Here is a 13,649-nt window from a genome sequence, read left to right as displayed (position 1 = left end):
TCCGTGATCAGACAGGTTTCAAGGAAGCTAGGTTGCTGCAAAAAAAAGAAGCTCGATGTTTGGGTGCCGCACGAATTGGCGCAAGATAATCTATGCGATTGTATTTCCATCTTTGAAAACTCCATAAAAAGGCAACGAAATCAAGCAATTTCTAATAATTTATAATGATGGGTAATCAATGACAAAGAAGGCGATGCCGTGCGTTTAATGGGATTGGAAAGAAATCGTACACTGTGAGTAGCTGCTGCCTGAAAGGACAATTAACTAGGACCTTTGCCGTCGAACAGAATTACAATAGGCCACTGAAAGTTGAAGCTAGTAAACAGAAAAAGCATGGGTAAGTTCCACCATGATAATGCCAGATCATACGCGTATTTGGCAACGCTCCGACAAACAGACCTCGGATAAGGAACCTTGCTGTGTCCGCCGTATAGCTCCGGATCTGCTACCATCTGACTATCATCATCATCATCATCTGTTTCGATCCCTGCAGAGCTTCTTTAATGACGCAGGTAATTTGGTTCCAGTAGAAGAATACAGAAACCATTTTTCGCCCCAAAAACCGCACAAATTCTATCGTGACGCCATTATGGAATTGCCAGCTCGAAATGGTATATATTTATTGTAGTAAAGTTTCTGTAAGATACGAAAATAATTTGCTTTGATTTGGCATGGAACAGCATTTTTTTGACTGTCCTACATATAGTTTTCGAACTGAACATGAAGACATCTTGCAACTTGTAAACCTTTTTGTGCTTCGGGAAAAAAATTCGCCCTTGAATTCAACAAGTCGTCTAGTTCTTCAGTTGACGAAAGGACGGTACCATATGTAGAGCGAGGAAACGAATCTAAATAGTAATTGAGATCTTTTAAGTGGATCGTCTAAATTAATAGCACAACTTTTCGGAAACTGGGTAAAACGCATGGTAGCAGACCAAATAGACCACTACTAACACGTAGCCTTAAATAATTCCTTTTTATTTTCTTCTAATTGTCACAGTGATTTAGTACATTTCCCAGTTTATCATATATCTAAGTATATTTATTAAATATATAGGTATATTGCCAATTTGTGTATTAGCTTCAGATAAAAGATGTCGGTTTTCTAATACTTTTTAATTCATTGAACGATATTTGTCAGTATGCTTGGGTCGTGATACTTGTCCTGTTATTTATCCTGGGTTTTTTTTGGAACAGATGCAACCTTATTTGATTATATCCTTAAAAGTATCAAGGCTTCCTTTTTGAGCCCAGGATAACACTCGCTTGGCGATTATTGTGGTGATTATCTATCTTCCATGACATTTCTTATAGAATTGGATACCGAATTTCAAAATATCTGTAGTCAGTGCTTGGTCCATATAACAAAAGATAAATTCATTGCTACATTATTCCCAAAGGTTCGAACCAAGCAACGCGTAAGCTTTCATAAAGCTGATGCTATTTTCCGCTAATAGATTACTGATAGCACCTACAATGACGTCTTGCTAAGGGAGTATTTTTAAGCTGTTCTGAAAGGGAAGACACTCACTGATGCTAGTACTTGGGCACCTCATTCCTGGTTACAATCACCTCTCGACTCAGTTCGTCATACTCCGAACGCACTTCGTACCATCTTCATCACGATCAAGTCCTTCCTGGGTTTACACTTGAAGCACTATATGGTCGGGTTGTGCGATGCTCATAATTTCCTCTTAGACCTTGACCCGGCTTTTAGGGTGCTGCCACAAGTTTTCGATCAAATTTAAACTGGGTGACTTTTTAGGCGATGATAGAGCGCCAATACCATCAGCGGTAAATAGCCCAGAAGTACACCATGCCCACGACATGGTTACTTGTCGTGCATGAACATTATTAGTCTTATCCGGAGACTATTCTTGTGTCTGAAGCAGCATTTTCATCTGAATGTATTATAATTTTTCCATAATCCGCACGATGAAAATATAAAACTTCTGCTTCGTTTATGGACCATTGTTTAGATCCAACGTTTGACCTCCTGTCTTACACAGGACTCGTGGGATCTTTCGCCAATAGACGTTATATTGATCGTTACCTCTCAGAATACGGTTCACCTGAAAAACACACCCTTTACTAGTCTTCAACCACCCAACTTTACAATTGTTTCGCCCAAGTGGTTTTTGTAATAACTAAGGTTACTCATTTCGATAGGACGTCGCAGGGTCTTTATGGACACAGTGGTTCCGCACTTGACTTGTTGCTAGCTGAGGGGCCATTACAAATCAGTCTTTTCGTACGACGCTTAGAATGATTCTGTCCCGTCGCTGCGTTGGGCATCTTCTTCTATTTTTGTTGCCTTTTTTTTTTGCGTTTTATTGCACCACCAAACGTTCCAGCTCTTGGGCAACTGCGGACTTCGATATGCAGACCCACTCCGAAGTTTTTCTTCCCGATCGTTTTTCTTTTATAAGTCAATGTCTTCTGTTTTTCTGTTCAAAGTCTGCTCTTCTTCAATTTTTGCAATTTTTCACAACTATATATATATATATATATACAGTTTTTTAAGTGAATTCTGATTATTTTTGTTATATATATATATATATATATATATATATATATAAATTCACTTAAAATATTGCGTAGTCATAGAAATGTAGGTATCATAGATAAGAGTAATGATGTACTACATCTTGAACAATCTATACCTCTCGACAAACAAAAAGACAGTCGGATGCCTGAATCACATGTAATAGGCCGACTGTTTGTACATGTGATAATGGATACCTATTTTACGACACGTCTCAGTAAATATCTTCCCTTTCCATAGTAGTTTAAATTCTCCTTTAGCGATAGGATCGTTACACGTGCTATTATTAAAAAGCAGTGGATGATAGTTTTCACAAAAAGAACGCATGCAGATATATTCAGTTTGGGTTCAGAAATCAGATATCTTCAATTAAATGCAGTGATATGTGGAACGTCTAGAGGAATTCACAGCTGCTAGCAAATACAAGTAAAACTTTTCACAAAATATCAGTGTTCAACGCTACCACTAATAACCTATCAGTTGAGAAAGTCTTCGATCCCTGGCGTAGAAAATCCTCGGTATGGCACACCTCATAGCTGCCGGACTTCTCCAGATGGCATACTGCTGCTTGTTACTACCATGTGCTACTTGTAGCCTGTAATCGCTCACTCATTCCACGTCGCAGTAGCTAGACAATTTTCGGTGTTATCAGGGTGACGGTAAGCCGTTAGTAATCCTTAATAATACAATGTGCGTGATGAGCCTGTTTTTAACTAGCAGTACCATAAAATAGGGCCGTTGAGAGTTTTAGGGGCTATATATATTCGGTAACCACCATTCAGTGTCGCTCCTAGAAGTTTCACCACAGACAACACCTCTAGAAAGAAAACGTTAATAATATAATAAAAAAATATTTTAAATACAAAAAGACAACATATACATTATCAAAAATGGATCCAATTATCGACACTAAATATATAAGCAGCGTTTGTAAAACATTTGTTTTCTGCGTATTTTTATTACTCATATAAGTTAACTGATCGGGGCCGTGTGGTAAATACCAATGTAAATCAAAGGTAGATTTTGTTCTATATTTCTTAGGGTATTTGCATCGAACTACTAACGACGAAACATAGCAGCCCCTAATGCCGCCCCAAGAGCGGAATCACAATCGCTTGCAAATTCGACCGAAAAATCCTGGAAAACTCTCTGCACTTCCGAGCTTATAACGCGATTGTGGTTAATCACTTTACCAGCGCAGACAAGTCTGCTAATACCATGATCCTGCAAGACGCTCAAAGGTAACATTTCTACAAGGTTGTCAATGAGGCCCGCACAAATGGCACGAAAAGTCTTATCTAAAGTTGGCATTTGAGCTCGTATACCCGTCACAGAGCCACTTGATTGTGGATTGTGACGCTCGCCGAATAAAAGAGGACGTACGCGAATACTTTCTGTCCGGGCATTAACACCAGTAAAGATCTGCTGCTCGGTCAAAGCGGTTGGATTAAGCAGTCGGTCCCAGACTTTGGACTCTGGCAGTGACACACCGAGGTCATAAAGCCATAGCTTTACCATGTCTACAAACTGTGTCAAAACGTTTCCGCCGTTCAAAGATGCTGCTACACAAAGATGTTTTCCTGGAATACGTGAAATAGTAGTACAAATCAGTTCTCTGGAAATAGATTCACCGCAACTACGTACCTGTGTATGTAAGTGATGTAATTTATAGTTATAACGGACTGTAAAACTCTTTCATCCTCAAGTCGATTCAGTGTCTTAAGAAGCGCTTCAATGTTAACTTATTAACATTAATGACAAAAAGGTAAAGCTGTTACCTACTACATTAGATTTTCATGTGTTTTTATCTTGAATGAGACATTTAGGGCGTATTAATGGAAGTAAGTAAATTCGACCCACACATGTTGCGTAGCAATTCATACCCAGGAGGTTAGGGAGTGCAACCTACCCCATTCGAACTTGAGAGGCCGCTTTCAAGTGGCAGCAGAGGGGCTAACACACACGGCGCGGGAGTAACGAAGAGTGGTTGATGCTTATGTGAGGCCAAAGCAAGAACGGATAATTTTGATATTTTTTTCCGATGTCATTAATGGGAGATGAACAATGCAGTGTTTTGGCCTTAACTTTTCAAGTCTGTCTGGTGAAAGGAACAGAAACCATCGGTGCTATCCGCTCAATTGCAACTTCCAAATGATTAGCGATCAATATAAGTAGATAATAAACTTGATTTTAGTAAATTCCTATTTATTTTAAGGATTATTTCACGTTATCACACCGGATGTTTTGCTTCGCCGCTTTTTTTCGTTGCAGTACAAGAGATACTTGCAGTAGTACGTTGCAGTTATGCAGTAGACGCTGTGGGAGAAGGCTACATTTATCGAGTATGCAGCGATGAGCAATTATTTCCGGTGTAATCTAGAGAAACGATGGCTTGACTATTTGTTAATATTATATCTATAATTGTTTGAGTTATACGACAGAGAGTTTCGCTTACCGTTGAAGTATGGGAAGTATGTGTGGTGGCCCTTGTGGTTGCGGCCACGGTAATCAACGACAAACGAAATCTGTGCGCTTGTTCCCATGTAAAGTATAGCGGATCCCTCTCTGGCTTGAAGGCCCGACAACACTGAACACTGTGCATCGCCTGTAGCAGGGAATATGACGGTACGCGCAGGAATTCCGAGCCAAAAGTGTCTTAGTTCGCCGGCTACTTGACTTTCGTCAACGATCTCAGGCAGAATGTCACATGGGAAATCTGACAACTCCAAGGCTTGTAGGTCCCATTGGTTAGTTTCCACGTCAAAATAACCAAATGAGGCGGCATTTTGGGGTGTCATGACGGGTTTATTCAGTCCGGTGAGCATGGCCACCATGAGATCCTGAATCGTTCCTACACACTCAAAATCTTGGAGCAGGTCACCTTTTCTCAGTAACCAGAATAATGTTGCGCATCCGAAACCGGCGCAAGGATCTACGACACTTGTCGAAGACCGTTTCGGTAAAGCTCTCAAAAACTCCTCGGAACACCTCTGATCCTGCCAGGTTATAAGCGTACTCATGCACTTTTTGTTAAAAACAAACTTTTCATTTGCAGGATCGTAAGTCCATGCGTTTCGTTTCCATAAAACTACTCCATGCATTTGTCCACAAACTCCGATGCTGACCACATTGCTTAGGTACTTCCTTTCAATAGCTGCAAGGCAATACTGTACAGCAAAAAGAATCTTTTCTGGGCATTGTTCGGCCCGTGGAGCTTCAACCTCCACTCTGGCTTTCGTTATTTGGCTCTGCTCTAACACTTTTTTACGTGAGTTCGCATCGATAAGGCACACTTTTACTGTTGTTGTACCAAGATCCACTCCAAGGATGTACTGATTCTCTTCCATGGCTCATAAACTCTTTTATACTTAGGTTGCTTTTTCTTTATATTTTTTATATTCACAATTCAGTTGTACTAAAATAATGATTACGAAGGGAGGAAAGATATTTGAAATATAAACTTGCCTGCCAGGAGTTGCAGAACCAAAGCGGTGATAGGCTCACAAACAATCCTATATGTTGTAATCCAGGTGTCTGTCCATCCCTACTTCAGCCTAAGTATCTATTCCTACTTCTCCGTATTTACCTCTACTTACAGCTACTGCTGGAACAATGCAGAATAACGATCAGTCCTCTCCCCTGACAACGTCGTTGTACTGCTAGTAAGCATGCAATGTTGTCACAGAAAGATAAAACGCATTGTGATCTTTGCCGTTTTGCCTCTGGGGGCTTCTCATGTCCTCATTCAACCAATTTATCTGTGTTATCAACGAATCGTTTGCCCTCCAACCGCATCAGATGCATCGAGGTCCCAAACGCACATAACAACTAACGACTGTAACTTTTTTAGCTAGTTAAACTCAAGAGAACGTGATTGTCTAGGTTTAATGAATAATCAGCAATCAGGAACAGAGGTAATTATCGTATCAAGTGTGCTCGCTATTACAATGTATACCTGGTTACCTTCAAGCGACGTAAATGATATCAACTACTTTGTGCTACTATACACAGCTCTAAACCGTATGTTTTTATTGAGCTATGCAGGTAGACCAATATAAATAACATTTGCACTATATATCATTGTACTTATATGTAGCTCCCACAGTCTGAGAGTTTCGTATATATAATGAGCCTCCGTATATCGACGACCTCAGCGTTTCATACCGTGGAGCAAAAGAGGTGCAGTGTTTAACTGTCTTAAAAAATAAACATCATTGAAGGCATGAAGTTACGTGCAATGGCTCCATCCTAGTATGTATTTAGCATACATCATAATTTAAAAAAGAAAGTTACTTCAAGTTTATCAAATATTCAGAATTTCATTCTACTTCTTGGCAGTACATAAATAGCCCGGTGTAAAGAATCACACACGTACACATTGAGAGAAGATACGTAAGCAATTTGTGTCTCCTTGTGCATGTGAATTTTCTATTCTAGGCGCTCATAAAAAAAAAAAGTAGAATCAAAACACGGAAGGCTTCTCTAACAGTAAGTCATTTACTCACAAAGAGGAGCTGTTTATTTCAGTGATTTTTAGGTCTAGCCTTAACGGATTAGATCCATGCGTGAACACCTATGACCTTCGAAGCCAGTAACACTAGGTCTGCAAGGTTGGTTGAAGTTGATCTGAATCTTAAACTTAGCCTGACTATTGGTCACCAACGAATTCGAACACTTTTCCTGTGTGTAAAGTATTTTTATCTATTATGTTAAGTTTATTTGAGGCGTTAGTGCATTTGCATATAGACGGTTTGTCGCGACCAAGTTTATAAATAAGTGAACTCTCTCACTATGCCGATTTTTAACGTAACAGTTACACAAATGAACCACAAATGACCTGTTTACGAATCGACAGTAGCCGGCTTTTATGCACCAAACAAGCTAGTTATGCGGGATTGTAGTAGTAAAATAAACCCTAGCAATGATCTTTCTAGTATACCTCATTATTAAAGTGACTTGTCCTCAATCATCGTCACTAGTGAGGGTGCTGCCGACAAACCTTGATGAGCAAATGATGAATGATGAGCAAATTGCTATTATTTGCTTGATAAATGGTTCGGTGAAAAAGCCAAAGGGGAGTGGATAATCTATACGTAGTCTCTTAAGAAGCGCACACGCAGACGCTGATAGTAGATGCCCACCCATTGCCACGACTCTTGACTTTTCTTTGTCTTTATTTTCCTTATTCGTACTTATACTCACGCCGTTTTGCTTTATACTATTTCCACTAGAGCAATGATAGTTCTGGCTGCATATTACGATCGCGATGATAATGGTAACTAGAACTTCGTAGCTTTCTGTTTACCGTACAAAGGAAACAAATCCCGTTTACAAACTTCGTATGAATATTGTCTCAGCCGACATCGATAAGCTCTCATCCTTCTTGCCTGCGTCTACTCGGCTACTATTAATGCTGCTACTATCTAATCGGTACGCTCGCTTCAGCTGGTTGTCCGACTTACGAATCTGCTGGAGGCTTCCAATTGGATGATGCCCACTTCTAGAACCTACTGGAAATCCGTAACGGCTGCCTAACTAGCATGTCCTATTTGGTCTGTTTATTTATGGGCAGAACAGACCGCTTCCGCGAACACCTTGTCGCCTTAATTCGAAGACACTGAAGGCCGCCGATGTGTAAACAAGACCATTTCATTAGTGATTCCTGCAATACAAAAAAGCACAGTACTGCGTGTTGGCTACAGGGAACGCATACGTCCTGTTGAAGTAAGTGCGCACCTACGCGTAATCGTTTTGCAAAAAAAAAAGACATTGTATCCGTATTTATGCGAACGAATAAAGTTGCTCTATTTAATACCTAGCTGACCTTGATTAGGTCCTAATACGTTTCTATTTGATTTCCCGCTGGCTGCCACGATTTGAAAGAAATTTATTAGAGCAAGTAATCATTTCATGCTCTACTTCTTAGTTAAACTCGTACCTCATTGCGTATTGTTGGCCACAAACGTCAGCCATCTGACTACGAAGTTCGGACGCTTTAGAATATCTGAGTCAAGGTAGGTAAACAATCGAAACAAACTAACAGCAATATGATTGATAATCTATTATTATACAATCGTCAGCGGCCTATTCGTTTAGTGAATGATTGCTTCTTCATTTTCCGGCCTTTTTTCTCCGTATGAAACGTCCTCGGAATTTTTGGCCATCGTTCATTCGTATTCCATAATCGTACGCAATAATCATCTTTAGTACCCGCTATGTTTGAACCAGCGTCGCTGTATGCTTTTTATATTTGGTTATTATTGCAACGCACCAAAGAGGCACCCCTCAACCATCCAGACGTGCCGTTCCTAACTTTAACTTCGCGGTCGGAGATAACTGTGGTGATTCCAAGATGGTGGTCGACTAGCAGTGACAATTTCGGGGGCAAGTCAAGGCTCGTCCTGAAAGGGAAAACTAGTAGTATAGTGTTGAGTTTGATTTGGTGTATATAGTCAGTGTGGGCGATGGGCAAGGTCTGGATTAGTATGTTCATGAGTGCAGGCACCGACAGTGAGAATCAAATAGCCATGCATATGCGTGGTACTGTTTATTACCACTGAGGTCGGGGGGCGACAGTCGTTTAGCTTCGATATTAGTAATGAAATGTAATTATTTTTATTCGGAATCTTCCGGCTTTGTTTCATTGTTGTACGTAGCATGAAAAAAGCTACTATATTGACAAGCATGTTTAATGCTTAAAGCAGCGATCTGCCGATATAAAAGAGATGCTGTTCGGAGACACCGACAGAGTATACCAGTTAATCAAAAGCCTAAATAGAAAAATTGAGCTCATACATCTTTTTCTTGTTTCGCTTGTTGAAGAATCTGATATTTACAGTGGTTACCATAGGACGCCCAAATTTTCCTGATTTCCCCTAATTCTGAGCTGGTCGCTGGGTATGCGATAGGGTATTGCAGTGAAGTGTACTGCAGGAAGACCGCAGTGTTCCACCTTACAGGATCTTTTAATTAGCTCAAGTTTACAGCTCATCTAAAGCGCCGTGCGCCAAAGAGTAGCTAATACGAACTTTTTTATGGAGCTTCAATGTATATACAACCTTATAGTGTCGATTCTTTTCGACTTTTTCTGTTCTATTGCATCTATCTAAGATCTATTGCAATATGCTCTCTACGATTGGTAAGCCAAAGGAGTCTTTCCATTTTATTTATTTTATTTTTCTTTAATTCCTTTTCAGTTTCAATTGGTTGCCAGTTGGAAAGGAGAAATATCTCTCTAATGTTATGAATTCAAAAACTGTAAATACTATTATCAATATAAAAGGCTTTTTATCTTAGATATTTTGTTGTTAGAGCCCCTCAAGTAGCAAATGAGTAAAGTATTTTTATGTTATTCTTATGAATCTTGCTACGCAGCATGGATTATTGTTGCATGGATCGTGATAGAACGTCTGTAGCCCGTCCCGTGTTCTCTAGAAAGATGTGTAATAATATATCATCTATGCGGTCACCGATTAACAAGCAACTCTGTAGGCTCTGCGTCAGGGTTCCTATCGAAAGGAATCAAGATGACCGCTCAAGGAGAAAGACCTATCCCAGCACTGGTGAGACGTTGCGCAGTCCATCGAGATGCTTACAACTCATAAATAGCCAGGTGGTTTATGTGACAGTGTCGTTATGAGCAAAAACGAGGAGGGGCTCAAGGCGTTGGTGGTAGTGGCAGCAAGGGGGTGAAAAACGGGAAGAGAACGGACCAGGGCGGCAATGCATCCGTGGACATTTCTGCTAGACAACGGACAGCAGATCGACCTGGGATAGCGTATGGTATATCGTTTTTATCACAAACCGGGCGTCGCAGGGAAAAGCGAGGCGAAGGAGATTGCTCAAGCTTGGCTGGGTAACCCTATTGAGCTGTAGAATAAGAAAAGAGAGGAAGCATCTCACGCTCGGTAGTGGAGGGGCATACATACGGATAGATACTCGGAGCAGGTGGGCAGAAGGCTATGGTGGCATCAGTAATCTCGAGGACAGATCTTTTGAAGTCTGCTTGCGGCTTTCACCTGCTCCGGATAGCCGCTCCAGAGGTCCGCTTTAAGGTCGGCAGGAATCCTACGAGCCACGTCTGAGTGTCGACCGGTACTGTGGTTGTCCTGACCACCTGGCCATCACCTCTAATCTCACAGCCGACGCGTGAGTCCGACCCCCCGATTCCGCCTCATCGCTATGCCCCCTCCCGGCCCTTGTCAGCCTTAGTAGTATAGGTCATTGGACAGTTAGTAGTCGCGTACCGATACTCAGTGGGTGAAAGTCTTAGGGCGAAACTAAGAGCTATAGAATGCAAAAAAGGATAATTCTTCGAGAAATAGCACAAGAGAGCCCTTATAGCGTCGATACGTTATTACAATGAAAATCATTTTCAGTGGCAAGCAAAACAGACTGTGGGGAGAAAAATCTTCTCAGGACCAAATCAAGGTCGGACGTATCGTATAGAAAGATTTGCGGTTTGATCGATCACGATCAAGGATATCTTTAATTATCCGCTGTACGATATTGTTTAACCTTTGTACAGTATAGGAAGAGACGTGGTATCTGGTACGATGTAACTACAGTTCAAGGTGGTTTGACTTCGGATTTAGTCTAAACCAATAGCTGCACGGTAGTATCAATAATATCAGTAAAAACACCTGGCGTTATAACCCGACTCAACGATTTTTCACCAAATCAAGCTAAGGTTTGTATACAAAGGCTATCAGAATGATAATACTCTTGCATTGATAATATTAATGGCATTATATAATTAAATAACATGTTGCTTACAATAGTTCTGTGTTAATAATAGTTACCCTTTATATGTGAAAATTTTCACTCCTACACTTTTGTTGCAATTCTTTAGATGTCCTCATTGAAAAAATCCCAATAACCAAATCCCTAAATATCAAGAAAGAAACATGAACGTACCGAATAGGATAAACGTCTCGCGAGTTCCGTGCTACTGCACTGAATAGAGCGTGTTTCTATTTGGCAGCCTGCTTAGTCGCGAAGTACGTATTTCGCAGAAAGAGTTGAGAATGGAAGGAGCCAACAAACTTTAAAAGTCATCTGTCGCATCAAACGGGAAAACTAAATAAAAGATACAATCATTCTTACAGGTCACGCGGTAGTTGTACTCCGGATAGAAGGACGAGAATTAAAGGGAACTTTCGATTTCTACATAAAAATGAAACATATTAAATATTATATATATATATCTGACCATCCCTATCGATAGAAAAGCTATACCGTAGTGAAATTAATGATTGGCGAGGCGTCTATAGATTTTGTTGCGCTATGCCACACTTAAATCATATAATTTCTATAATATAAACCCCAAAGAATAGAGTACTTTAGGTAAATTGAAGAGGATTATATTTACTTTAACGCTCAGCGATCAGAAATCGTTAAGATTATCCAAGTGACATAATTTCTGAAGATGAGTTCGGAAAATTGCAGGAAAAATTCGCTTAAATTTGATGCACGAAAAAAAGGGCTCAAAGAACCCCGCCGATTACATTATGGTTGGTGGTAACTACTACTAAATTTTACTTATAAACGGACCTACGTCGCCTATGGTAGCTCAAGGCACTCTTGCAGACGGTTACATCGAGGCTTCAGTTGTTTAAGCGTCAGTCGTTCATGATTCCCTCAGGAGCCTGACGGCTCACGCTGCTGGCGTCACAGACCTAGCGAAGGTGATGTTTATAGAATCGACTTAACCGTTGACCGTCGGTATCGCATATGAAATCGGCTTTCAGTCCTATTGCGTTTTTCAGCTTCATAGTGTAAAACGTTGCTCGGTTTTTGAAATGATTCCAAAGAAAAATGAAATTATCTATGCGTGTCTTTTCCACTGCTGCATTCTGGATGCGAGTGTTTCTATTCTTTCAACGACTACGTTATTATTTCGAGTATGAGAAACAATCAAGTTTGCTCTAACGGTTTGTATAGAAGCAGTGTGATCAAAACAATGGAATTAAACTCCTTTGAAAAAACTATGACTAGTAAGTTTTTATCTATGCAATAGATCCTGGACCGACACTCTGGATACATTATACTGAAACGTCAGATATAATATCCGGTTAGCCAGCGAGTAGCCATAACAATGGTAGGGATTTTGCAAGGGTGGCCAGCGCCATTTCTGTTCAGATCACAGCATTCAGCCTGCAGATACGACTCCGGATCTACTACAGTGTTTTTCTGCCCGCGCAACTGGTCGGATCTGTGTGTAATTCGATAAATAAGCAAAACGCAACGACCGAGAATTGGAACCCCCCTAGAGGAGTAGATAAACATCATATCCAGTGGATTCCCTTAATGGTGAGAGACAGATTTGGTTGTGATTAATATTGTGATACTCGCTGAAGAAATACACATGTTCAGCTTGGATATTGGGTGATTTTTCCTTTTTGGATACAATAGATAACGGATTCGACTACCTACATTGTTTACATATAGGGCAACGTAAGTTAAACGAATCCTTTGCATGGGGGGGGGGGGGGTATTAAAGACTTTATAGAACGAGGATGACTTTACGAAGTTCTTTAAGATGAGACAATCTAAGTTTGGAAGAAAAACGAACTAATTTCATTGTATGATACGTGATGTACCGAGCCTTTGATAGCCACTAAGACAATTATCACAGATTTTTAGATATCGCTTCGGGCACTCTTGTTGTTTGCCCTAATCATCTGCAAATCCAGTATAGCGTATCCAAAAGTGGACATGGATGATTTAAGTTGATTATCATTGTCGGATCACACAGTACACATCTTCTTCCATACTGTTATTAAACATAAATAGGCATTGGAAAGAAAAGGAACAGTAGGGGCCGACGAGACGTTTTTCTGCAAGACGTTAAACTTCCATTGATATCCTAACTGATAAGCCCCTTTTGAACATTCTGCTTTGTTATGTGGCCTAACGCTGCATTCCTTTTTAAGCAAACCTATAACACTGTCAGTGTAAATGGATATTTGGGAAATATTCATTTTAGCTGCATAGTGAACATGTAATTCAAGTTCAAAGGAGCAAGTCTATAGCTGCTTGGCGCGTCAGAAGGTAATATCGCTTCGGCTTAAGTCTAGTCTCGTTAACGAGTATTTAAATTAGC

The 13,649-nt window shown here is 40.3% G+C and overlaps 1 protein-coding gene and 3 long non-coding RNA genes across 5 annotated transcripts; 2 read left to right on the top strand and 2 right to left on the bottom strand.

The window, feature by feature from the left end:
- Positions 1-950: 950 nt before the first annotated feature.
- Positions 951-6,004, bottom strand: LOC111269637 (sedoheptulokinase). Its single transcript, XM_022849377.2, has 2 exons — positions 5,001-6,004; positions 951-4,125 (listed from the first exon to the last, which is right to left on the bottom strand). Exons 1-2 carry the CDS (start codon positions 5,890-5,892, stop codon positions 3,605-3,607), a joined length of 1,413 nt encoding a protein of 470 aa, XP_022705112.1. The 5' UTR covers positions 5,893-6,004; the 3' UTR covers positions 951-3,604.
- LOC111269640 (uncharacterized) lies at positions 951-7,065 on the bottom strand. Its single transcript, XR_015314662.1, has 2 exons — positions 6,142-7,065; positions 951-3,362 (listed from the first exon to the last, which is right to left on the bottom strand). It is a non-coding gene; the product is annotated as an uncharacterized LOC111269640 (long non-coding RNA).
- LOC111269639 (uncharacterized) lies at positions 4,096-8,363 on the top strand. Of its 2 annotated transcripts, XR_002685866.2 has the most exons (3): positions 4,113-4,197; positions 7,073-7,155; positions 7,991-8,363. It is a non-coding gene; the product is annotated as an uncharacterized LOC111269639 (long non-coding RNA). The 2 variants fall into 2 exon arrangements; XR_002685865.2 differs by lacking the exons at positions 7,073-7,155; positions 7,991-8,363 and adding an exon at positions 4,372-4,743 and having other exon boundaries at positions 4,096-4,197.
- Positions 8,364-9,742: 1,379 nt separating this feature from the next.
- LOC111269641 (uncharacterized) lies at positions 9,743-12,927 on the top strand. Its single transcript, XR_002685868.2, has 2 exons — positions 9,743-11,234; positions 11,653-12,927. It is a non-coding gene; the product is annotated as an uncharacterized LOC111269641 (long non-coding RNA).
- The last annotated feature ends 722 nt before the right edge of the window (positions 12,928-13,649 follow it).

This window comes from Varroa jacobsoni, unplaced genomic scaffold (assembly GCF_002532875.2).
Source record: "Varroa jacobsoni isolate VJ856 unplaced genomic scaffold, vjacob_1.0 scaffold_1401, whole genome shotgun sequence".
NCBI classification, from domain to species: Eukaryota; Metazoa; Arthropoda; class Arachnida; order Mesostigmata; family Varroidae; genus Varroa; species Varroa jacobsoni.
This window is presented reverse-complemented; position numbering and strand designations above follow the sequence as displayed.

Excerpts from the sequence above, each read along its gene's own strand:
- LOC111269637 (XM_022849377.2), bottom strand. The coding sequence starts at position 5,892 with ATGGAAGAGAATCAGTACATCCTTGGAGTGGATCTTGGTACAACAACA. Across the intron at positions 4,126-5,000 it reads ATACTTCCCATACTTCAACG|GAAAACATCTTTGTGTAGCA; the intron begins GTAAGCGAAACT and ends CACGTATTCCAG.